At 39.8% G+C, this 27,214-nt stretch overlaps 3 protein-coding genes across 3 annotated transcripts in view; all 3 read right to left on the bottom strand.

Moving 5' to 3' along the window:
• Window positions 1-793: 793 nt before the first annotated feature.
• Window positions 794-2,533, bottom strand: il19l (interleukin 19 like). The gene is made up of 5 exons (XM_020593222.1): window positions 2,378-2,533; window positions 2,112-2,174; window positions 1,825-1,977; window positions 1,653-1,715; window positions 794-880 (listed from the first exon to the last, which is right to left on the bottom strand). Exons 1-5 carry the CDS (start codon window positions 2,531-2,533, stop codon window positions 794-796), a joined length of 522 nt encoding a protein of 173 aa, XP_020448878.1.
• A 3,785-nt stretch (window positions 2,534-6,318) lies between these two features.
• Window positions 6,319-13,475, bottom strand: prelp (proline/arginine-rich end leucine-rich repeat protein). The gene is made up of 7 exons (XM_020592975.1): window positions 13,383-13,475; window positions 8,689-9,124; window positions 8,417-8,602; window positions 8,116-8,273; window positions 7,753-7,949; window positions 7,169-7,250; window positions 6,319-7,010 (listed from the first exon to the last, which is right to left on the bottom strand). Exons 2-7 carry the CDS (start codon window positions 9,118-9,120, stop codon window positions 6,920-6,922), a joined length of 1,146 nt encoding a protein of 381 aa, XP_020448631.1. The 5' UTR covers window positions 9,121-9,124; window positions 13,383-13,475; the 3' UTR covers window positions 6,319-6,919.
• Window positions 13,476-25,752: 12,277 nt separating this feature from the next.
• Window positions 25,753-27,214, bottom strand: part of LOC109956174 (lumican) — a 5,284-nt gene continuing 3,822 nt past the window's right edge. The window contains exon 5 of the mRNA XM_020593099.1: window positions 25,753-26,246. Within this exon, the coding sequence (XP_020448755.1) occupies window positions 26,095-26,246 (152 nt within the window). The 3' untranslated portion in view covers window positions 25,753-26,094. The remainder of the gene's footprint in view (window positions 26,247-27,214) is intronic.

Raw genomic sequence — 27,214 nt, 5'->3', positions numbered from 1 at the left:
CTGAAATTCCATTTGTGCCTGTGGCAACACTCAGACAAGTACATTAACAACAAACACTAAAGACAGTCCTCAGACAACATCAAGATGACAGTAACACAATTATCAAATCATAACATTTTGTTTAGCAGAGCTACTATATCTAGGAAGATACAATGTTAACATTTAATAAACAGTTAGCTAAAAGTAATCAATAAAACAAATTATTAAAGGAAGCCCAACTGATAAATAAATAAATAGCCAAAAGTAATGAATATTGTGATATAGTTCAAATAAAGATAAACTTTAAATAATTTACTAAAAGTAATAGATAAACAGTTGAAGCTAAACATAATGGACAGGGGTTCTAACAGGACAGTTTGACATCATTAATGAGGTTAAATGGCATCCAGTCTAAGATTAATCCAAATGGACATGTTTGTGCTGAAAGGAGACACTCAGAATTAGTCTATGAGTTGTTTTTTACATTAAAAGCGCAAAGCATTTTTTAAATTAAAAGTTAAAATCAATTCAGTGGTTGAAATTAAACCATTTGTTCAGCACACAAACAACAGCTTTCTATTTCTGACCAATATAAATATTTACATTTTTATGTTGTGTTAATGATAAATATTGCACCATAAACTCATTAAGTCCACAGTAAGTTAAATAAAGGAATAAAATAAATAAAATAAGTTAAATAAAATTTGATTTCTAATCCTCACTCTGCTTCCAAGTAATGTCAGGCTGAGTTGCATCTTTAGCTTGGGAGGCTCATTAACTTGAGGCACTTTGACGTCGCCGAGTTTCTGTCTGATTATGTTCTCTGGCCGACCCCCTCCAGCCACTCGAGCACAGTGTCCAGTTCTCCCATGGCCTTCTGCGCCGCCTGGTTTACTTGTAACTGCTCGGAGAGAGGGAGGCAGAAATGGAGAGGTTCACAACTCCTGAAAATCAACTAAAACCTAATAGAAAAATGAAATGTTTTGCATCGGGGGCTTAGCACCCTCTCTAGTCTATTTTAAGAACTAAGGACATAAAAAGACATTCATGTACTACAGATTACCAGTGGTGGAAACTAACTACATTTCCTCAACTACTGTACTTAATTACAATTTTGAGGTATCTGTACTTTATTGAGGATTCTCATTCTCTGTTACTTCATACTTTGACTTCATTACAGTCAAATATTGTACTGTTTATTCCACCGCATTTATTTTATACCTTAAAATACTAGTTACTGTTCAGAATCAGATTACTACAACATATGGTTATAAGACTTTATTTATCCCTGATGCGGTTCACAATTCAACACCTTACCCAGAAGTATGTAAAGTACTTCAAGTTATAAACATATGATGTAATTAAAACTAGCTCCAGCTTTACCAGCTGCAACACTAAATGTGATGTACACAATATTACATCAGTAATTATAACCCAATTAATGTGAAATGTGCAATTCTGCATGACGAGTACTTTTACTTTAGTACTTTAATTATGTTTTGATGCTATTACTTTTGTACTTTTACTTGGGTAACATTTTGAATACAGGACTTTTACTTGTAACAGAGTATTTTTACACTGTAGTACTGCAACGTTTACTTAAGCAAAGAATCTGAGTATTTCTTCCACTGTTGCAGATTACTGTACGAAGACTTGTTCTGTTTACTACATACCTTGATAAACTCAGCATGCAGGGAGTCAATTATCCTCTGTGTTTCTTCATCACAGTGGCAGTGCTGCGCAGAGCAGAACACAATGACAACTCATTACAACCACATTTTATTAACAAACAACCAGGTGGACGCCCTCTTGTTTGTGCTTTATTTTTCTGAGCAGCTAACTTACACATTTGTGTATATGTCTTCTGATGGTGACAAAAGCATTGGCCAGAGCACTGGAGGAGCGTTGTTCCTGAGGCTGAGCAGAGGCGTAGTTGCCAAACACCCTCTCAACGTAGAAACGCAGAAGAAGATGCAAAAAACAGCACATTTGCCCCTCCTGATAAAGATACACAATTGTCAGATTAAAGCCGCTCTCACTTACTCATGCTGCTGGGAAATAAAATCAGAAACAAAAGTGAGGATGGAAAACACAGAGCTATCAGAAACTGGCATAAACATCGCAGGACTCACCTTAACATCCTTCATCAATGACTTGTCCAGAAGTTTTACTCCGATCTCACTGTCTCCTGCGATCTGTTGTGTCAGAAGCAAAAGATCTACTTATAATCCCACTCTTATATTTCTGCAAGTGTTTCGCCCACTTAAAGTTGTCGAGCAGTGTATGTTGTGTGTCTGCATGTTTTTCTGGATAAGACAATTGCTTTTGCTTTTTGCATCCATGATTCTTTTTATTTTGTGTTTTTGAGAAAGAGAGTGTATGTGTGTTTTAAACTCACCGCATTCGATCGTATCTCAGAGTAATATTTGCGCAGCTCGTGTGTGTGAACATTGACAGAGCAGCTGTCCAGATGCAGAGTCCGACCCTTCGCAGGTTCACTCAGACAGCTGAGCAGGACGAGCAGGCAGAATGAGCAGCCAAGCAACATCTTCATCACTGCAGATATCTGGCGGCAGAGCTAACAGAAACATCTGGGTTGTTAAAATCTCTTTTGATAAATTACTAAGAATCAATTATTATACATGGATAAAGGCCATCTTGATCAAGTGAGGAATCATCTATACAATATTTACAAAAAATATTTAAAAAACAAACAAAAAAAAAGTCTTAAGTGACATCTTCATGATTTCTGTCATGTTCTAAAAACCATACACAATTAATAATAGTTTGCAAAATTAACACAATAGGCAAAACCAGCAGACTCAAAACCTGCAGAGGCTCAAAGTGAGAATCAATCATTCAGCATTTTGTATTAATAAATAACACACCTGAGCTTAGACTCACCTGTGTGTGTGGAACTCAGAGGAAGACTCTTCAGAAGGATGTGTCTCAGCATCTCCATGCTCTCTCCTCTTATAGTGGAGTGATGGGGATTTACCAGGTACTGTACCACTGACCTGTACACACACACACACACATACACACATGCACCTGCACATGTACATGCGTACCAAATAGTTTACAGGAAGTTGCCAGCTGATGTCTCAATATCTAATTGGAAGAAAAGGAAAAGGGAAATTTCCTCCTCGCTAACATGTAGTGTTGTCATTGTAAAAAAAACTCCTTCAGTGTGAGTGATGCGCTGTGCCTTTATTTAACAAGTCATTCATTAGAGTCGAGTGTCGTCAGCACATGCTTTGCACCAGTTTAATCACATCAGTCAGTGTGTACTCTTAAATGACGTATAACTGTTTAGGTATGTACCAAAAATGTTGCATATTGTGAGATACTTCCCTACCTTTTGTCCTTGAGGAGAATTCTCATTGGTAGTGACTTCAGTCCTGTCAGACAAGCCCTGATTGGAAACTCCTACCTGACTTGCTCACCGGCTTCTTCGGCCAGTGTTATTTTTTTAATCACTGCTGAAAATATACTTGCAGTGGAAGGAACTGAACACAGGAATAACCTGTGCTCATGGAATAATTTGAAGACAGTCAATAGCATCTTGAGGAATAGAGAAGTGCAAAATGTCCACATTTCCCTATACAAAGTGCAAGTCAGAGTGTGGAGTTAAAAATAGCTGAGCGTACCTCCCAGCTCAGGAATGCTTAATGCTTGGTTTTAACCACCAGAGGTTGTCACAAAGCTTTTTGAACATGGGGTCTGGAGTGTGACTCTGAAGTGTTGCTTCATCAACTGAGGGATAGTTCACCTACTGGTTGGATGCAGTTTCTGTTGGTCGCTTGTCAACAGTTTTAAACAGCTCGACCACGGAGTGATGTTCCCTTGTCAGATTTTTTTTTTTTTTTTGAGTAGTTTTTATTGGATATAAGAGACAAAGCTACCAGGTGTACAATAAAAAGCTAAATTAAAAGAAGATAAAAAAAAGTATAGTAGAAGTATAGATTTTTCATCTGTCTTATCTGAGCTTTTTCCTAATACTTTTGTTAGGGGGTCCTGACTCTCCACTTGGGAACCACTGGTTTTAGCTAATAATGTTTTGTTGAAACTGTCACAGATATTATAGTATTTGAGCTAATTTCACAAGTAGTCATTTCTAGGGCTGTATAAAAATGGCCTAGCTCACTCTTTGCTAATGCAACAGCTTCTGACAGATGTATTTGTCCATCTTCGCTTCATTAGAGGTTGCTATATAATCTTGGGCAACAGAAAAGAGCTATTAAAGGTCATGATGTGCAATACCACTTATTTCCTTTCCAATTTGATATCAAGTAAAACTCAGGCCCGTATTGCAGATACCAAAACCGATTCTCAATGCAAAAAAGGATGAGAGAAAAGAAATGGGTCAAGACAACAGAGACTGATGGAGAACAGAGGATATTATGCGTGCTTATAAGGGCTTTCTGCTTTAATTAACAACAAACGGTGCCACCTCGGTCACAGTACTGTGAAGGGACATATCTGTAGCCAAGATTTTGAGCTGTTAGCCGTGGAACTACGTCTATACTACTGTACATACCCAGGAGGCATTTACATGCCATCTTAGTATGTAGAATACATTCTCTCTTCATGATATTATATTCATATTATATTTTTTATACTTATTTCATTTGCTGTTTTAAAGTGCCTTAGATTTTGTGTTACTTATGTACTTTATATTTCACTTGTATAGTAAGTAAGAATTTCATTGTACAGGGAAACACATTTCCTTATTGTGCATATGACAAACACTTTGATCTTGACCTTTGACCTAGTTGTAATTCACATCCCTCCTCCTGACAAGCAGCGCTTTCTTGTATTTCTTGTATGATTATACCTTACAACTTCCTCAGTCTTGAGCAGCTATTTCCCTGTGGATATTAATAATGTTTTTCCTATTCTGGTTCCAGGAACTCATATGCATAACAGTTCACATATGACTTTGACAGGCAGAAGGAGGAGTAGTTCCTATCAACCAGGTCGCGTAGTTATTGTCTCCCCCTGTTGATAATTAAATATACATTTAGGCTACCCCAAATGATTAATTTTAGATATAAGAGAACTGATCCTAGAACAGAAAATGTTCGAATTGGAAGTGTCAGTATTTACAAATTGATCCACACATCACTAGTTAGAGAGTAAAATGAAGCCAGACTATCACCCACTGCCTACATTGTAATCAGTATCAGTCACAACAAAATGTGGTAATGGAAGGTTTTTAGTGTCTATTAAAATTAATTTGATAGTTTTTCTGGCATTTGCTCAGTGTCAGTGTAAAGATGTCTTTAAAATAATTTATGTGTACATTTATATTCTTTAAATCATATATTTTAAAATGTTGATGTCACTTTAGCTGTGGGGCAAATTTTAATTTAAAAAACGTCTTTCTAAAGACACTTATGGAGTTGTAATCTCAAGAACAAACATAATGATAATTACTTTATTTGGCCAAGTATGTTACACACACAAGGAATTTGTTTCTGGTACAGAACTGAGGCAGCCATCTGCAGCGCCACCTCACGCCGATGGCTCTAACCATCAGGGGCAACTTGAGGTTCAGCGTCTTGCCCAAGGACACATCAACATGTGGACTGCAGGCACCGAGATTTGAACCTCCAACCTTCCAGTTGGGAAACAACTGCTCTACCCACTGAACCAGTCGCCCAGATGCACACAGTTCAAACATTGTGTGCATCCTCTAGGCCTAACATATGAGTTAAATGCATCGATTTCCTATTTTTCTTATTTTCTCTCTACTCTATCCACTCACCCCAACCGGTCGAGGCAGAAAGCCCCCCACCAAAAGCCGGGGTCTGTTGGAGGTTTCTTCCGTTAAAGGGAGTTTTTCCTCCCCACTGTCGCCAAGTGCTTGCTCAAGGGGGATTTGTTGGGTTTTCCCTCTGTAATAATAGTGATAACAGTAAGGTCTAGACCTTACTTTGTAAAGTGTCCTGAGATGACTTTTGTTGTGATTTGGCGCTATACAAATAAAATTTGATTTGATATAATTTGATAAAGCTTTGTCATTTCTTTGCATCCAGTATTTGAAAACAGGCAAGTATATCTCATCCTGCACACAAACTAAACTGAAACATTGCTCCATAGACTACCAGTCGTCAGTTTTGGATATCCTAGTTCCCCCAGAGGGCAGCTGCGGCTCAGGATGTAGAGCGATCATTTCCCAATTGGAAGGGTGGCGGTTTGATTCCCTGTCCCCCCATATCAAAGTGTCCTTGAGCAAGACACTCTACCCATAGTTGTCCCTGGTGGCCAGGCAGCGACTGACAGCACTGCCATCAGTAAGAACATTTCCCATGGGGGCAGAAGGGAGAATGGTGATCAAATGTCCAAAAGAAACTTTATTTATAATTATTTGTACAAAGCGTCTTTACACAGAAGTATAATATACAGAAGGCTAAGAATACAATGAGTAAAATGACATTTTTACATGGAGTACCTTGAAAATCACAGGCTCATTCAGGACAGTTTAACTACATGGTAGTTATGTTATGAACTAGTTCTTCTCACATCCAGTGCAGATGTGTTTGTTGCTGGCAAGGAACACAACTACCCTCCGTATCTGTAGCATGTCTGTCAACGTGTCTGCATTTTCAAGCTTTACTCAATTTAGTTTTTTTTTATTTTACTTTTATAAGGAGAAAATGAGTGATAAACAGTAACTCCTACAAAAGCCTAACCCTAAATGACAGTATATCCAGTTTGTAGTTTACTGTTTTGAACCTGCCATCAAATTTTAAAAGCGTGAGCATTAAAAGATGTATAGTTTGTGACATTTACCTGGAATCTGTCTTTCATTTCCACAGTATCTATGGGCAGATACATTGTGGTTCACTGAGCATGCTGTTGAATTTAGTTTGTGTGTGTGTGTGTGAGTGAGTGAGTGAGTGAGTGCTCATGCCCCCGGACTTGGTGGCACTGTCTAAAAGACAATGGAGCGGAGATGTCTGAAGCACAAGATGACATCCAGAGGGATGGGGGGGTTCAGATGATTCCCGTCCAAACGCAGGTACCTGAAGCAACAGAACAGGTACTTAGACTTCCATTACAGTAATGCTTGCTTTTCAGAACTCATTCCTTCCTGATCTGATTCTTTTGATCTTATTTACTTCCTGGTTCATAGGTGCCGTTTGAATTGCCGACTGCCAAGATGTGACATATTGTGCCGTACCTTAGTCTGGGCCCCAAGCTGAAATCACTGAGGTCACCGAGAGCCTGCAGACTGTATGGGCAGATCAGGGTGCCATTGATGCCTGTCAGGAAAACACAAAGTCAGTGCTTTTTTTTTTAACACACACAAAGAATCACAATGTGCAAATGAAGTGAGATTGTTTTAGTTGCACAGAATATCAGTAATTTAAATGCTTATTAAAACATAGTCCAAGCACTCAAGAAAAGTCAGAAAAAACAGACAAATCAACTAATCAGTTTCTCAAAACAGCTAAGTGAGGTCATGCAGTATTGAAGGAATAAAAATAAATGCAATAAATAAATGACAACTAATTACTATGGAATTATCGAAGTGCCTCACGTGGGAATTAACTTCTGAAGAATTCATCACGTTTTTAAGCCAGTTTAGTCTCAACACAGAAACAATTGTAACAGCGTTGCTTGCTAACTCAAATAGGAAAATAAATATTAGCCAGCCTATGTCAAGCCTGACAAGTGAGATGATCATGGTGCCAGACAGCAAGTTCCAAAAAAATTCATGAAAGAATTTTATTTACATCTGAGATAAATAAATGTAGGGCTTACTGTTGATGTCGTTGTGGTTGAGGTGCAGGTGCTCCAGGTGACTGCTGAACAGAGGAACAGAAGTGAGCTGGTTGTGGGACAGCTGCAGGTCCAGCAGGGTGGAAATGTTGAAGACAGCTTTTGGAACTCCTTTATCACTGAGCTGGTTGTAGTTGAGCCTCACAAATGCCAGGTGAGTGAAGTCTTTGAAGTAATCTCTGAACAGGAGGACGGCAGACACAAAGATCACTTGTGAAATTTAACCTCTAACCACTGTTTAATAATACATGCAGTGTGTGTGTGTGTGTGTGTGTGTGTGTGTGTGTGTGTGTGTGTGAGTGAGTGTTCATCAGTTACGTGACAACGTGTGCACTGTATACTTGCTTTGGGATGTCATCTATACGGTTCCTGTCCAGGAAAAGCTGAATGAGGCCACTAGGTACCCCATCAGGCATCTTTTTCAGGGTGTTGTGTGCCAGATTGAGCTGCACAAGGTTCTTCAGGTCCTTGAATGTGCCTCTTGCCAGGTCACTGTCACTCAGCTAAGAAGAAGAGTACACACACCGTACAATACAATATCAATTACACCCTTATGTTTGCTCCAGAAATGCATAAAGGTTCTGATCATACCTAAACACTTTGTAGTAAAATGCCAACAAAAATACTCTTAAATACAGAAGTTTACCTGGTTGTGGTACAGGTCGAGCAGAGTCAGGTTCCCCATGTTCTTGAAGGCACCAGCAGGGATCTTAGAAATATGATTTCTACTGAGGCGGAGCTGTTCTAGACTTGCTGGAAGACCTGAAGGGACCTCTTTTAGCTGGTTACGGTGTGCATAGAGGTAGAGCAGTGCCGGGATCTTCTCAAACACCTGCCCAAGAAACAAATACAGAATTTTTATATGGTTTTTATGTTGTGTTGAATTCGTGAATATTAATCAAAAAAAAACTCTGAGACCTGATTGTCTATTCGATGAATGCGGTTGTTTGCCAAGTTGACCCAGCGGACCTCAGTGGCGTTGACGAATGGTTCAGCTGTGACCTCAGAGATGTAGTTGTTCTGCAGGTACAAGTAATGGGTTCTGAAAGGGATGACAGGGACTGCACGGATGTTCCGGTTCTCACAGTTGAGAGAATTGGGATAGTCAGGGGTGCACAAACACTCTCGGGGGCAGTCATGAAAGACGGAGGGTGGTCCTAGGATGGGTGGGGGGAAGTCCGTGGGCTCCTGGGGCTCTGGCTGTATTGGTACAGCAGGCCGGGGGACAGAAGGCTTCTTGACAGTGGCTGGGCGCCTGGTGGGCTTCCTTGGCCGAGGTCTCTGGGTGAACACTGCCTCCATCAGGAGGAAGAGCGCCAATGCAGAGAAAAGTCCCGCGCCAGCCTTCATCGTCCTAGAATGAAACAGAGGTGGTTTTTAGATTGTGCACTATGTATGTACAGTTACACTTTAAAGAGGGAAAGAAGTGTTCCCACAATGTACAGTCTGTCATTGTGGCTCTGAGGGTTAGCCAGTATGGTCAACTAATTGTACCCTTAAAGAAAGTTTAACAACTGGAATACATTGGTCCTTTTGCTGTTTCTTACACCATGTGGGGGCTCTGGGGTGAGTGTGTATAAACCCTGCTTTCCTGGTTAGCAGGCATCTAGAGATCTTCAAGACAGATCAAGACAGTTATCTCTGAATGTACTGAAAACATCAGTGCAACTGCTTATATTTGCCTTGTTCTTATTTTGAGAGGGACTTCAGAGGAATATTCCTAAGCCCTGTAGAGATAAAGAGTTTTCAGGGTTGAACTGGGCAGAGCGGTAGTATCAAGACAAACATGAAGCATGTTTCATTTGGATCTTGATCATGAAAACGCTAACTGTTGTACTGCAAATTAAAACTGTACATTCAGGACTCTGCCACCTGAACCGTTACTGCACTTTTATCTTAACATTCAATTTTGCAGTCTAGTGCTGCTCTTACACAAGTGGAAAGATTTCTGTTTATGCCTGAAGTGCCCCGTTGAAATGAACATAAGTGAGATAAATGTACTAAAGCTGTCATATGTAACCGTTCCATTGTTTTTCAGAATGTCTGTAACTGTGCATAAACAAGAAAAGAATGCTGGTTAAATTCTCTGAATTGATTATCATAAATAAATGTTACTACATATTTGGCTTGCGGCTTGATAATACAAGCAAGATGGAAAGTAAGCAAGAAAGTGATGATGGTGACTTGTTAAATGTGATTACATTCAAGTGTAGGAGTGCAAATGCTGATACAGGAAATTAGCTCTTATGAAGGAGTGGAAGGAAAGGTTTAGAGAAAAAGGCTCTATTGTCAGCACTGGTCCAGAGAGAGACTGCAGGTCTTGAGCTTTAAAGCTCTTCAACCCAGAAGAGGTCAAAGACTGGACTAAATCCCACTGTGATTCTTATATCCTGATGGTACTGATATTCCTTTAGGCCATCCTGACTGCTTCTCTGGAGTCAAAAGTTTTAGATAATACAGAGTGATTGTTTGCATGTATACACTCCTTTGTACACTGTAACTCGTCATCATAAGCCTGCTGTAAATATTCACCACACAACTGACATAATATATAATGCTTCAGCATGAATACACCACTAGTTTCTAGTCACTTAGTTCCAGTTAAACAAGCTGCTGGCCAGTTTAGTAAACATCACTCATGAATCACTGGGCAGGAATGAGGCTCGGAGCCAGAATCTGTCCTGCCTGAAAAAACAAATCTGAACTTCTCTGACGGTGTTTCCTGGCCCTGCCCTTCCTTACCCTGTCAGATAAACAGAGCCTCCCAGGCCCCTGTCAAAGGCCAGAACCAGCCAGCACACACTTACACTATGGCACACCATCTAATCAAGATGTACATTGACCAGATTCACATCACAGATGACTTCAACTCATTTGTTGCCATTGTTAAGTAAATAATTTCTCATTACAATTTGAAGCAAAAATAATTGTGACATGTATTTGAAACCTTCTTCTGAAATAAACACATAATATCCATTTAGACAGTGTTCTGGAGCTTCCAGTCATATCACACTGACTTCATTAACAGTTTGCTCAGCTGAAATGTGGAATTAGAAAAGAACAAGTCCAGTCGCACAATGCAGTTGTCATGGGATTTAAGTTTACTAGTCTATGACAAATTAGCTAATGAAAAGCATGTATATATCTGACTTATTTTCAATTTCAGGTATTTTAGAAATTCTCCAGAATACCGACTAAATGGATCTAGTGGTGAGATGGTTTTCTCAGTTTGTCTTTGTAAGTCCAAAAGTGCACTTCAGATCTCATTTACAAATCAGTTTAGATTATTTTAAATGTGAAATCAACATATGTTTACTAAAAGTAAGATTAGCCATAGCTCCAAATTAACATATACTTAAAAGTATATTTACTTTCTTATGCTTTTTGACATTTAAGACCAAAATATTATTATTAGGCACAGGGCAGTTTTGAACGGCAGCTATTTTTGCAAGTGAAAACTATGGTTAAGATATCCTTTAAAAAGTTGTTTAGATTTCTCTAAATCAGTTTTTACAAATAGTCCAGATTCCCTTCTTTTTTCCAGCAGATTGTTTTGGAAGTTATTAACATAAAACAGACTTTATTCATGAGCAACTATTGTGATTGGCTGGAGGTGTTGACCATGTTCACCCCCAGCCAATCAGAACAGGACCTAATGAATAATGTAAGCATTCTTAAGCTGATCTTTACCTGGCATAATGGCTGCAGCTGGAAACACAAGACAGCATATAGAGAAATATGAACCAGAGTCTGACCCTGAATGGAAAAGAAGAGGAACCTGCTGTTGCGGACTGGAGACTTCAGCTGAATATTTCAGGGAGGGAGGATCATGTTAAGCTTCCTAATACAGTAACAGTCATGTTTTCAGATGTAGCCATCTTAGCTTTAGCAACATCTATATTCATTTAGCTGAGTAACGTTCCCCATGCTCTGCGGTTGTGGGTGGAGATTCCAATTTTTAAATAACTTTAAGACAGTAATTTGACAGCAGAGGAGGACCTCTGCTAATTTACTCTGAAGCTCATCATACTTGAGTACTGTTACTAGTAAAAAGGTGTTTTAAGAAACCACCAAAGGGTTTTAATTTCTTCAGAATATCAGAGTTGTGTATCCCGACTGTTGTTTATGATTCTCAAATCTCAGTCATGCCAAATAAGGCTCTTTGTCACCACAAAGTCCTTGATGATGAGGTCTTTCCATTTCATCACATTTTCTCTTTCTTTCTTTTGGCAGAACTGTTGGTGTCATTCTTTTAACTGAAAATGATCCCCATGAAAAAAGCTATGAACAGGCCATGAAGAGCAGAGTTCAAGAATCTAGAAAATATCTGAGTAATCTGGGACACAGTTACACCTATGTCTAAATATTGTTCAGCATGTGCATGCAGAGTAATACATATCACATCTTCTGACTGTTATCATCACTCATCTCTACACCATATATTTGTAGCTGTATCTAAAAAGTTGTTATATAGAAAGTGAAGTGCATTTTAAGTTAAAATGGGATGACAGCTTCAGTTCTGCACTAGAAATGTACATTAGAGACATCTGCCCTACTTTTGAATCTATCGTCACCAGCAGATACTTTGCAGCACTGCCAAAGCATTTCCTCATGTGGGTGTGGCCATACTGCAGTGGCTGTGCAAAGATTTGATCCACATCTATGGTATTTTGATGCACAAATGGTGGCACTGACAAAAGTAGTCAAAAAAGTGAAATATAATGATTGCAATCTAAACTAACTTGAGTATAGCCTGCATCATCTGGCTCCTGCAGACAGCCTGTTCTCCTGGCTGACTGTCATCACTGCTTCTTTTTCCTGACCATGAGCCAGTCTAATCCAGATCAAGCAATGGTTTCTTTTTTCATTCTTCATTGCAAAGATGGAGTTTTAAAAACCTCAATCCAGTTGTAACACAATGAAACAGCACAGACTGTGTTTTTGAAAAAACAGGCATGCCTAAGCTGTGTTAATACATTTCCAGAGTATTTCTTTTCAGTTTTATTTTGGGCTGTGGTTAACACTGATCCAGAAATATGATCCATCAGGATGTCTTAGGGCAAAACAGTCTAAATAACAACTTCACAAACACTGAAGAAAAATTAGTAAAAAAAAAAATCTGAATGCCTGGAAACCCTTAAGGATCCATGTGATGAGCTGCAAAAACAAAGCTCCTGCATCAGTCAACATGACCCTCGGAGCAGTTTTTATAGCCATGGCTAAAGCTTTGATCTCTGCATATTTTCAATTCTCAGCAAGCAGCAGCTCTCCTCACTTACTGATAGATAAAGTAGAGCTCAAGGTGTGTGCACAGGAGCGAAGAAAAGCATAAGAGCTGAAGTGTATGGCAGCTCCCTGGTAGGCAGAGTATCACTTTATATGGCACAGTGTTTCTATAGAAACACATCGACATAGCCCAGCTGTGCCAGTGCCAGGAGCCCCCTCAGTCCACACACACACACACACACACACACACACACACACACGCCTGCATTTCTGCTGCTTTCTACCTCTCTTTTTTATTCAGCAACACACTCCAGCCTGCACAATTGTTTTATTGATCATGTCTAATTACAAACAGTCCCCTGGAAACAGCAAACAAAGTTTCTTACCTGCCTCTGGTACCTGCCCTCTTTTGTCAAGTCACGACTTTTGGGTCTTTGCTTCTCTCTGCCTCTCTCACTCTTCTCCAACCCCTCCCTCTCTCTCTCTCCCTCTCCTTCTGTTTCTCTGGGGCCCTAACCCTCCCCTCCCAGCCTCTTTCTCCTTTGGCGAACAATCCTGCCTGTTGGGTTTGTTCCCTGGCTTTTTTCCCTCTGAAGGTCACAATGGTTCTTGCTCCCCCCTCTGTTTGGCTTGGGGCCAGAGAGATTAAATCCTAATTCTTTCTGGAAGACTGTGGGATTTTTCATTTGTCCAGACTGTGTCACAGTTTGTTATTATTTAGTTTTGTCACAACAGAGCATGAGAATTTTTGTCTCAGAAGACAAGAAAAAGGGTGCATGGGTATGTTTGCATATTTGTGTGCATGCACACGCTTGTATTTCTGTATCAGAGTTCTTTGAGAAATGCTGTGAACACTGGCCCAGCTGCAACTGCATCTTTCCTCTGTCTCCCACCCACTCCACCATTGTGTGAATGATTGTGCATGGATCCAGTCATGTGTTTCTCATTAGCAGCATCTCTCCATGGCATCCTCTCTCTGTCTAGGATTGTTTTCCTTCATCAGCAAACTCAAACAGTCTGATTACTGAAGTCCAGCAAAGGCAGGCGAGGGTCTTTCAGGCTGTGGCGCTGTGTGGCACTGTGATTAACATAGTAGCCACTATGTGTGTGTGTGTGTGTGTGTCTGTGTGTGTGTTTATTTGTGACTGGGGGTTTGGAGGCTGACGTGTTTGCTGCCCTACATTCTTGCAGAGTGAGCTGCTCCACTTTCCCTGCATTTTTTTTTTTTTTACATAGCTTCTCCCCACTGGACTCCTGTCTCATGTGTAGAGTCACCACGTTTGAGAAACTGAGCTCAATTAAACCAAACATCTGGACTGGGCTGGTCCCTATGGAAGGACATTTTTGGGTGGTTGTTTTTTCTCTTTCGTCATCTCTGCTACCATTAAAAGAGGTGCAAATGCTATTTAATGACTGTGTAAAAGTTTTTATTTTGTGCACCCTGCAAGGATGACATCACTGGAAATAGCCGTGTATTAATGTTAGATTTGGTGTAATTCATTTATTTATTATCTTGTCTATAACGTAATATCAACAGAAGTTAATGTTGAATAGAATATTTAAAACAATAAAGCAAAGCTGAATCTCTGGATGAGGTGGGCTACAGTTCCACTGCCATAATTAATTTGTAGTAATATTAGGACTAGTAATGGTAATTTACTCCTCTGCCCAGTCCCATGCATGGTGGGCACACAACACAAAATATTAAGACAAAATTAGCAGCAAGTTAAGCTTGACACCAGAGCTGATAAACTCAGTAACGTCACCTGTGCGTGTTTCTTTTGTGAGGATAATGCCAGAGGAGAGGTGAGGCGTAAATGATCCTGCAGCTTCAGCTCACTGCGGGAAGGTAAAGTAAGCTGGAGCACTCAGGTTTAGGTTTGCTGTAGTACTGTAATATGGTCTCAGTGTGCAACACATACAGTGATGACCAGTATAAACTTAGTTTCCAGCTGTTTAAATACAGCATAGCATACAAACTAATGCAATCTAATATGGCTTTTGAAAGTCTTCAGCAAATTATTTGCTATAATTTAGACACTAACACATGAAATATAGTGACATAATAAACTACTTTGGGCTGTCATGTTTTTATTATTAACAGATTGATTACAACTGACAAATCTGTGTATGGATTGTTCTGCAATACTCTATGTAACAATCAGTATATTGTAGACATGAGAGAGATTAGAAATATCTACTAGTATTGATGAAATTAACAAATGTGACAACTGTACTACTAGGTACAGGTCTAGGAGCCTCGGGGGTCATGGCGACCATAAAAACAGAGTAATATATAATGTGTAATGTCATGTATATTTGTCTTTGCAGAATAGAGAGAGAAAGATTTCTTCTGATGGACACAGAAGGAATCCATGTTTTGTGTTCTTATAAACCTGTTGTCAACATTAGCAATGTGCAGGTTATTAATAACTTTTAGATATAAAAGATACAGTGTTTCTTTCCCATGTCAACAGTGAATGAGACAGACTCATCATAATTTATTTCTTTGTCGTTGTGTTTATTTCTCTGCATTGACTCACGTTTGCTTTTCTTCTTGTCTTACCTTTACAAAAATGCGTCTGCTGTACTTGACATATTCATCATCTCATTATCTGCCCATGCTTTTACTGACCTAAACACCACACATGGGCTGGTCAACTCCGGAATAAAACTGTATGGATTGATTTTTTTTATGTATTTATTAGAGCTTAAGTAGCAAATATTTGAGGGAAGAACTGTGTGGCTTGAATTTGCATGTGAAAACTAAGTCACATGGCCTGTGGAATGTAGCTGTTCGGCCTGCGGAGCTCAGATACACAGAATCACGAAGGAGACAGCCGGCTGCCAGCGCACTGCTTTTCAGGTCTTAAGTCAACCTGTTGATTCAAGAAGAGAGAGAGATATTTATAGGGCAAACAACCTGCTTTTACTGCAGGAAATCTTTAAGCAGCAGACCCCATAAGTGCTATTACGCACAGCAGCAGCTGTTTTCCAGGCAGATGGAGAGAGTGAGGCAAACTTAGGCTCCAGCCCAAAATGACTTAGTGAGTATAATAATCTGAAAACTTGCCAAGAACTGCCTGTTCTGTCATCTACAGTGATTAGGATGATTGAACTGTTTGGTTTAAAGCAGGCATATGCCAGTTTCAGCCAGAAATGTTTGCAGAGGAAGGGCAGCCAGAGGAATACTAATATTAAATCGATTTTAACTGCAGCACTATGATGTGTGCACATACTTAATTCTGCAAGGCCACGTACTCCTTTCCAAATCAAATCAAAATCCTCAGCTTTGGACACCCATCCTAGCAAACATTAGCAGTTTAAAATTTAACAATATTCTCATTGTCTTTGCCCTTGAAAGTTACATACAAGACAAATGCAACTTTATTGTTTCATAAATGACTTTAGGATTATACAATTTACAGGAGGCAGGTAGTATAAAGGCCCCTTTGTTTATCATCATTCAACCTTTATTTAAACAGGAAAAAACCAGCTGAGACCAAGCTCTCCTTATTATGTTATGTTAAACTGTGGGTGCTTTTGGTGCCCAGTAAGGATCTTTCCACTTGAGCCATATCCAGTGGCTACTTCTCTCAGCCACCTGTGATACTCCTATGATGGTCTGATGCAAAGTCTATCCATGGATTCCCAGACCAATCAGCAGTTTGATGGTTGAAAAAGCGATGAAACCTCTGCATCACGCTTTGACCAGGTAGACTTTGACATTCAAGCCCCTTTGTTTTGCATCTGCTGCCAGCCTCCTCATTGGCCTCCTCAACAGAGTCCTCCCATGGGACTGTGAGTTCAATGATGTAAGTGCAGTGATGGGGACCAGAGTACCAGATGATGCTTATTAGTGGAAGAAATTTCTGTTGGAAGGAACAATCGTTTGTCAATATCCATCAGCTTGTTCCAGTCAGGGGACTTAATTAGATGCTCCGTTTCAGGCTTCTTTGAAGGGTTCTTTGTTTGGGTCTTTCTTCTTCTCAGAAGAATGCTGTCATTTGTAGCTTGGTTGCCTCTGGGGGCAAGGAGTTGGACACACTCTGCTTGTTTTCAAGAGCCAATGCGAGGCACTTGAGGACTTCATTGTGTCATCAGGTGTAGCAGCCTTGTGTAAGGCTGGTCTTACATCCTGTTTGAAAGTCACTGACATTGAGCAGAGGGCACAAGTTGGATCCTCTCCAAACCACTGCTGGAGGTATGCTGGTGATGGGAGCACATCATATGTAGCTCAAATAATGAAGCTAATGTTGTTTGCCTCCATTTCCCATAGTTCTCTCCATGTGATCCTTCTTCTCTCCATGCCTTCCCACCGCATCCGCTGCCTTTGCTTAGCTAGAGAGGCCACCTTTGTGCTCCTGACCATCTTCTCCTGCTGATGCACTTCTGTATCCACCAGCTTCCTGTACTCTGATGTAGTGGCCTTGCACCAAACTGGTTTGCTTGCCACCGGGCCAGGGCCTCCTCTACCCTCAGTCTCTCTCTGCCTCAGCACTGATGTAGCTTGCTGTACTGCACTAGGTGGTGTCCATTTCCAGCCAGCTGAGAGCGGTGGTGCATTCTTACTGATGGTTGGTCTTTGGAGTCCTTCGGCATCATCTGGAGTCTTATTTTTGAACAGTTCCAGGGCCCCTTTGCTGTAGAGGTTGATGTTACTCAGACATTTGTGGGATGCCAAGCCACTTCTTCACATATGAAGCAATGGTTACCTCCATCTTCTCCACAGCTGTTATTGGGACATCATAGACAGTGAGTGGCCACATAACCTAAGGAAAGAGTCCAAATTATAGGCACCAGGCTGGGTTTTCCAGGCAGGAGGGTCTTGTTGATATTCCCCATACCACTGATCAAATCAAATCAAATTTTATTTGTATAGCGCCAAATCACAACAAAAGTCATCTCAGGACACTTTACAAAGTAAGGTCTAGACCTTACTGTTATCAATATTATTACATAGGGAAAACCCAACAAATCCCCCTTGAGCAAGCACTTGGCGACAGTGGGGAGGAAAAACTCCCTTTAACAGAAGAAACCTCTGACAGACCCCGGCTCTTGGTGGGTGGCCTTCTGGCTCGCCCGTTAGGGGTGAGTGGATAGAGGAGAGATGATGTCCTGTCTTAGTCGTTGCACCTGATCTTGGTCCTTATGACTTGCATCGTACCATATGCTCAGGCTCCTTTTGACAGGATGCTTAGATGCTATTGGTATTGGGTCATCATCCGTGTAGAATTTCATCTTTTTAAGCATGCCCTTAACTATGGAGATTCTTAGATATTTCTCTGGTTTGATTCTCATCCTGGCCCACTTGATGTTTTCCTGCACTTGTCAATTGTTAAAGCCAGGGGTGAGATTGTGCAGCCTGCCATGATGCCCACCTCCAAATGCAGCCAAGATGTAGTGAAACTGGCAGTTGTAAAGCACAGTTGCAGGTCTTGGAAGTAGGTTTTGACCAGTGTAGTAATGAGCCCTGGCACATGGAAGAAGCTGAAGGATTCACAGAGAAGTTCATGGGGGACTGATCTAAATGTATTTGCCAAATCCACGAAGATCACATGGAGGTCTATCCATTTTTGGCTGGTTGGATCTGGTGCCAGATCAGATTTATATGCTCCAAACAACCAGAGAACCCTGGAATGCCTGCTTTAATAAAAAAAAAAAAAAAATTTTTAAATCCAATCGCAGCATGATACACTGAGTCAAGTGGTTTCAGGGTTTTAGCTGAGGCATGCATAGAAATTATGTATATCACCAAAGTCTGTTACAGATAAAATTGTTGCTTGTACCAACTGCCTCCTGTGACACTCATTAAATTTATGATGTCAAATGGAAAATATTCCTGTCATTAGTAAAATTAGTTTCAATCAATATAAATGTTAGCAAATCATAAAATAAAACTATATATTTAAACCATGTGACTTTTGTGCAGGTTTATGATATCAATAAAACAATAACTGAGCTCCCTCTGTAACTTTGGATCCTGAGGTAGCTGATGCATTACATCATCCATGAAAGCACAGTACAAATGCTGTTTATAGAAAAACACTTTATTAAGTAAGCATACTGTTAAACAAGGAAAGAGAAATATACCACCTGGTTAGAGGACATTTTCAAATCAAAGCTCATCTCATAATGCACACACAATCTGGTGAGCAATAGTTACAATTGGAATTGCTCAGTTATTGTTTTTGCAGAGACTGTATTCTTCAACGATGGCTGAATTGTTGAATCTTTCTTAATCTCTTTGGATGTGGTGGGATGGAAAAAGCTTTTCTGGTAAAATTCTGCTTTGTTTAAAGTGCATGAAATATTTGGCTTTTTTTGGCGCCTTTAAACAACACATTCAACACTTGTCAGTACAAATTATACTTGTGGTTCAGGCATCTTGTTCAGTTTTGTTTTTTCCATTGCTTACTCCTTATGTTCTTTTGATTGTTATGTCTCATTGTTTAAAATTAATCACAACTGTTTCTTTCAGACAACACATTCCCAGAAATTTTGTCAATATCGATTATATTTAGTGGTCAGCTTTAAATCATACATAATTACAACCCTCTTTTAGAGATGCATAGCTAATATTTGGGGGGAACAATTTGCTTTGTAAAATTATATACAGTATTAATTTGTTTTCTTCTAACCTCTGTCTCCTCCATGATGGTTGGAATTTACCGTTCATTGCTATCTGTTAGCCTTTAGTGACTGTCAAGCTTTCTGTTCATTTCTCACCTACGTATCTGTATCTTGCACACCAGACTTGCTTGTTTTGTTTTAACCATAGACAGTATATTTTTAACATAACCTTTAGCTCATAACGTTTATAACAGTTATCTAATAAAATGTTCTTTGGAAATAATGGTAGGTTATGTTACTCTGGCCTGTGTTAGCGAGGCTACTACAACACCTGGCTGACCAGATAACTCATGAAATTGAAACATCCAGACTCCCTACTTACTGTCTTAGGGGATTTTAACAGAGCAAACCTCACCCACAAACTGCCCAAATATGGGGAACATGTCAGTTGTCCCACAAGAGAAAATAACACATTGGACCACTGCTACACTGTAATAAAGGATGCCTGTTCCTCGCGCTGTGGAGAACCATCATCTGGCAGATGAATGTGTTTTACTGCAGGTTTGATAAGCAGCACTTTACACCCTTCACTAACACCACCTCAGACACATAGGGAAAGGATGTGCGTGGCCTTTTTCAGAGACAAAGGATCGGGAAGGCACTGGGCACAGATGGTGTGACTCCCTCCTGCCTGAAGGCCTGTGCTGACCAGCTGGCCCCCATCTTTACACAGATCTTCAGACACAGATCACTGGAGCTGTGTGAAGTCCGCTCCTGCTTCAAACACTCCACCATCATCCTGGTTCCCAGAACACCCTCAATCAGTGGCCTGATCAACTACAGACCTATCTCCCTGACATCTGTGGTCATGGAGTCCTTTGAGAGATCTGTGTTGACCCACCTGAAGGACACCACAGACTGTTAAACTCCTGAAATTTGGTCTCACCTGAGATGATGATGAGTCTGCGTACAGCTTGAAGGTTGAACAGCTGGTCCTGTCATACTGTTACAACAACCTGGAGCTGAATACACTCAAAACAATGGAAATGACAGTGAATGTCAGGAGTAGTTCACACACAGAGCATTCAGTCTGGACCCTAAACTCCACATCTCCCACTTGATGCAGCATTCTACACCCTGACCCCACCCTCTACCTTGCTATTGTTTAGTCAGCAAGCTACTGTACTGAAAGTGTCGAAGAGAACAGGAAAAACTACATCTACTCTCTATTATGTTAGCGCAATTATTGCACAAAAAAAAAAAAAACAGATATGAGAACAAAGGGTAGGTTTAGCATTTATACCAAAACTTTCAGTAGCTGAAGCTACTACTCAAAACCAGAAGAGTTTGTGAAGATTAATGTGCTCTTCATTATGTATGAGACTCATTACCATAAGCTTGTGACCACAAGTATATTTTAAATTGTTCAAAATTAAAATTAACTGCTGTCACAATTAGAAAAAAAACAACAACATGTGTTCTCATTTTTGCAATGAAGAGTTTTTACTGCACCACATTGCCTGTTGATAACTATAAAACATAAATAATTCCCTTCAGGCCTTAAAGGAAATACAGAAGAGCTGAGTCAGCATCTGTGTGTGTTTATGTGTGTGTTGCCAATCAGAAAGCTGGACAGCTTAGTCTTGCTTGTAAACAGGGCTGTAAATGAAACTGACGACTTCCTTGGTCATTTAGCCAAACCCATAATTACCAAACGAGTCTGCAATGAATTTAGAGATGATATCTCTGCCTAGTGGCTCTTCACACAGCTGGAAGACCCGAAATTCTCTGTATTATTCCCCTGGTAGAGTCGGTTGGTTCATCAGCCTGTCCAATAATTTTATCTGACACTTATTTGTTAAACTTAGATCTTAAAAAAAAACTGGTTTTGTGGGACAGACAGGGAAGTGATACATCTTGCATTCAACCCCTTTAAACTGATCCAAAAAACACAAAATTTCTCCATTTCAGTATCCTGCAACTACTGGAACACTTGACCTACCAGCCAGACCTCAAGTCAATCATGATCTCAGCAGAGCAACAAATCACACTCAAACCAGCCAGTGCTTCCACAATACAAAAGTAAAATCTAAAAGTGATTCATAGTCCTAAAAGTCTACATTGAGGATCAGCTGAAACAGGACTACTAACATGTGCCAAACAGCTGGAAATTTTGTTGTCAGAAAGATACAACAGTATAATCTCAGAAGAAAAAATCTAGAAACCAACATTCCTCCAGTGCAACTACTTAGCTGTACTTGCTAACACCCATCATCCATAGCGCATAGTGCTATTATAGTTTAATTACTTTGATAGCTTAAATAAAGTTTGTTCTTCTGATGAAAAGACCACTATTCATTCTCTTTAAAGGTGCATTACCAAAGATTTGTACATGTTGTCTGATAACAGTCTGTCACCAACAGCCCCATGGTTATTTGAGCATCTTTATTCTGTGTTGTCAAAATAGGGTCCATAAATTAGCCCCGCCTCCCACCTAGCTAGGTGCTTTGTGTCACATTAGCAGTAATCAGAGTATTATACTGGATTACCAGACTTACTCATCATATTACTCTGGAGGCTGCCTTTTGTACAGTGTGTCACAGCCAGGCATCCATAGTTCACATTGTAGCTAGGAAACAGGATGGGATGGAACTGAGTGATAAGGGGAGGTTTCTGGTGTGAGTTTGTTTGAAATCTCACTAGACCCTCTTGCAGCTGAAAAGAAACTGAGTAGTGTCACTTTAAAAGGTCTCTAGCAACTCTGGAGAAAGAAATGGAGAACAAATCAAGAAGCAACTGAGAACCATCTGGAATATTAACAGTGCTAAAACAGACTATTGAGGGCAGTAGATAAAATTAGAATGGGATTCAAAAGATCCACTCAAAAGAGTTCATATTTAACCTGAGAAGACTGTTGCGATGGAGACCGGGTGTCTGTGGGCAGAGGGATGTAAGATGTGGCAGCTCCTGAGCTCTGCAACTCTCTATGTGGCTGTTATGACACTACAGGGAGCTTCACAGCAGATTGTTGGTTTCCAAGGCGGAGTTTAGACCAGAGCTTTAATGACTCCACCAGTCAGAGTTTCAGTCTGGTTTTAAATCACTGTACATACAATGCCCTAGACTACAAATAACTTCTAAACTAGCATGAATTATTTATTTTTTTAGAATCCAAATTTTATGAACTATATCAACTATATCATATCAACTAAAGTTTGAGAACATAAGGGAAGTTTTGATGATGCTTATAAATGTGTGCTTTTTATTTGATCACTGTGCTTCACGTCTCTGAAAATGAGGAATGCAGCCAAATGTGCTCAAGGCGGGAATGCAGTAAAACTAAAAACATTTGACAGGAAAAATAGTTTGTGGAGAAAATTAGAACTACAGTAAAGTGGTAGTGGATTTCACATTTATAAAGGAAAGCATGCAGGTGGTAATAAAAATAAAAGTGTTAGAGCAGCTGAGGACAAGCGTGAAGGTGTTAAAGGTTGAGTAATAGCAGAGCAATACGGGTTTAGCCAGTATAAGAAAAACAAGGCGTAAATTTAAGTTCTGGGTTTATCGGGTGTTATGCAACTTTTTCTGTGTAGAAGTTTCCTCTGAGCTATCTAAACTTACTGTGTCCTGGCTCCAGTTTCAAATCTAACAGAAAGATGCAACACTGGTATCAATGTTGTCATCTATACTCTCAGAAAGAAAGTGAAAGCAAATTTACGTATATATTTCCCAAACTGTGAAATGGTCTCTTAACAGCAACATGGAACCATGTACTTTTTTCTTCAGCTTGTCTCCCTCCATAATGACTTCATACACCCGCTGGGTCGTCACTGGAACAAGCTTACACACAGTTTTATGGTTAATACTGGTTTAACAAAGGAAATCTGTGTCCTGCTTCTGGTAAAAGTGGGTCCAGACATAGCACAAGTCTGATCAGACCGGTGTTTTTAAGACATGGTGTCACCTGGAAAATATGGCAGTACACACACACACACAAACAAAATAAGCACTGTGAGTAGCTACTGCAGTTGAGTACCTGAATTCAAGTATTGTGTAATCAAGTCTTCACCTACAGGAAAAGTTATGTTGTAAATACACAAAGCCCAAAAGGATAGCAAGAGGAAACCTAAAATGTATTGTACTGTAGTATTACAAATTAGTTTTCCATTACAGACAACATGGTGACAACCATCTAAACTTAATAAAACCATCTTATTTCAGATTTTAAGCATGGGTCAGATATTATATAGTAGTTGTTAGTGTGTGTGTGTGTGTGTGTGTGTGTGTGTGTATAGTTTATATATTGTTTAACACTTTAAACAATAAAACAATTGATCTTACAGGGACTTGCTTTGCATTTACTGAAGAAATGATCCTGACTCTGCTTTTTTATAATTATGAGGAAACTAGCTCAGAGTTTAGTAAACTTTATACTGAAATAACAGGAAAATAGTCACTATGAGAAAAACAAGATGATCAGTCTTGGTTCTTCGTTTGTGGTCTGTTTGTCAGTAATGTACAATGATTTTATAATTCACTGATTCTAAAGATAAGATCAGACTGAAGCACAGAAGTGCTGAGACAATTAGATGTAAATGACAAGATACAGTATGTGTAATTATTAGGCTTGGGGATCACAGTAATACTCATTCAGGTACTGCTTTGTTCCTGTTGTTTGTTATTGTCTATGAAAGTTTCAGATTGCGCTGCCACACACGTCAGCACAGAACAGTCTGGAAATTTGACATTTACGAAAAGATGACAGCATTTCTGTTTGTGAAGTGACTAGATTTCACCTATGTCAGCAGTTTCTATCAATATATTTTTAATCACTGATACCTGTGTGTCTCTAAGAGACACTGTTCTCCTCTGTTGGTCAGATGCTTCCTCCAACATAATAAACTATAATGGGATCATGACACAACACAGGGTCACAAACAGCATGCAGTAAATCCTTTAATGCATACCGTACTTAATGGCCAATTGTCAAAAGGTCTCAAAAGACAGTACACTACTGAAATCATCATTACCACTGCTGCTACATAGGCCTCATATTGAGCTATATTTTCTTTTCAGTTTTCCATATTTAACTGATTGTAATTGCACATACTGCACACACACTTGTTGTTTAAACTGCCTACACATTCTAGACTGTTTACTGTACATACTAGTCAACAGGCTATGGAAGATTTAAAAACCTGTGACTGGTTCTTTTCATGTCAGAATAGAAAACAACTATTTCAGTTAGATACAAAATAAATAATTGTTAAAATATATTTTGTTTATCATTACAGTAAATGCATACACCTGGAAATGAATGTCCTTACTTCTTTGTTTTTATTTAAGCTTTGTAAGTCTGCCATAGTAAATATCACTTACACATTCTTGTTGCATTCATGGGCAGAGCCAATGGGGGTGGCACCAGCCACGCCCACAATCTGATTGGCCACCCCTGGAGCCAATCAAAATGTAATGCTTATCAGTATTAATGAATGAAAAATAAAAAACGATGACTAATTGTTGCATTAAATCTAACATTTTTCTGGTGCTTTATAATTGATATTGGTCAATTTAGCTTTATGTTATATCATGCATGCAGCATGATAATTTTAATTTGCATTCATTTCTCTGACTGTGCTGTTGTGGAGTACTCGGCATGATTCACCTCAGTGGCAGAACTTCCACTGTGCCTGTTCAGGAGTAAACAAGGAGCACAGCCAGAATTGGCTAAAGAAAGCACTGTGTGTGTGTTTAATTTTTATACAAAATAAACAGTTTGGTAGCTAATAATATATTGCTATTAATTCATAGAACTAGGGGTTTATTTAACTTTTTACATGTATTTCATATGTACCACCTCTCTCTGAGTATGTGCCCCAGCCTGGCCACCCCATCCAAAATTTTCTAGATCCGTCCCTGGCTGAATTCACTGCACAGGATTACCCCTTGGCATACATTCACTCGTTTTTATGTGTAGTACCCTTATAATGATGATGAACTGCTTTTTTATTGTACTGGCACTTAGCAAATGTCATATCTGACCAGCTTCACAAATCAAGTTCAAATTTGTTATGAAAAGTTGTATGGATAGATATACTTAATGATTTTATAATAGTTGTATCAGCTGAGTTTAACCTGAGCACATTACTCTGTACAGTCGGACTTAAGAGGGTTTGTCCTAGTTCTTATTTGCTAATAGCACACAGATGTACTACCCTGCTGAGGCTGAACCCAGAAAAGATGTAGAGAGAAACTCAGCAGAATGCACTGAGAAATGTTTTCATCAGAACTTTTGGCACTACAATAAAAGAATGCTGGTGTAGTGTTCAAGGTCAAGCATCTTCTGAAAGTTTGTTTTCACTTTAGCTAACATGTATTTACAAGATCCTCTCTGGTGTGTATTCACAAATGATGAGCTGCCTAACAAAATTTTAAAAAATCCTAAATTTACTGTGCGTTTTTCTTATTAGTACCACAACATGAGGCTGGCCAGTCACATACAGAAATCCTGTTCAGAAAGTGGAATCAGATGTAAATACTTTCAAGCACTCGCAGACAGAAGACCCAGTTGGGGGGCAGCTGGTGGTAGGACATTTTGTTTCCATCCAGTCTTAGGATTTTCATCGTGGAGTAAGACATAGGTCCCACCTCTCTGCAGAAACTGGTCACGTTGAACTCTGAGGTGAACAGACAGAAAACAGGCATCCTGTTTTATACATAGAGATCCATTATTCAACAGAGTGACACCCATCTGCTTATAGTTGTCTTGTCAGAGCAGTGTAGATGCTAATCTGGTCCAGATAGCTGTGATTTCACATCATGTAACATGTGTTCATCATATGTAAACGGTTACTTGTGTTCTTTAGAAGGCTCTGTGCAAAGGTTCCTGTTCTTCTCATAGAGTCTGAATTTCCCATTAGATCTCTTGCAGGTGCTGCGGATAAAACAAAGCCAAGGGAAACCATAATACCCTCTTTTGCTTTCCCACTTTATTTCAGAATTAGAGGTTCTCTCAGCCCAGACTGCGGGCTTTGGCAGACAGGAAGCACAGTAGCTGTCAGGCTGCTAGCTAGACGATGAGGTGTGTGTTATTGTAGAAGTGTTTTCCTGTCTGTCTCGTTGGTACACAGCCTCACTGTCTCATACATCATACACTGAGTAACAAGTACACATGCATTTTCACTTTTCCAGAGTTCATGAGCCAAAGAAATTACAGAGTACAGTATGTAATTGCATCTGGATGCTCATGTGAGTCAAAATGTGGCACCTGGCTACAAGGCTGCTGCGTTGTGATGTGAATTGGGCCAGAGTCATAGGGTGCACAGAGAGAGAGGGAAGAAACGGGAGAGGAACAGTGTGTGCTTCTGGCTCATCTGGCACTCGTACCTCTGAATCCATCACAGATGTTTTCATACCACTCTCCTCACTTCTTTAGCTAGCCTGCAATCCCTCCATCCAACCACTCAACATTCCCTCCCCTCTTCTCTCTTCCACTCTCTTCTCATCTTTTTTCCATGTCTCTCTCTCTGAGTCCCATCCTCCTCTCTCTTCTTTCATCTCTGACATGCCTCGCCTTCTAGCGGTCCAATCCCAGCCCCTCCTGTGTCCCTAGGCAGTGAAGAGGGTGGGTTGTGTTGAAGGAAGC

Source organism: Monopterus albus, unplaced genomic scaffold, assembly GCF_001952655.1.
Source record: "Monopterus albus unplaced genomic scaffold, M_albus_1.0 scaffold18.1, whole genome shotgun sequence".
Lineage (NCBI taxonomy): Eukaryota > Metazoa > Chordata > Actinopteri > Synbranchiformes > Synbranchidae > Monopterus > Monopterus albus.
The sequence above is the reverse complement of the archived record's forward strand: the minus strand, read 5'-3'. Positions and strand labels throughout refer to the sequence as shown.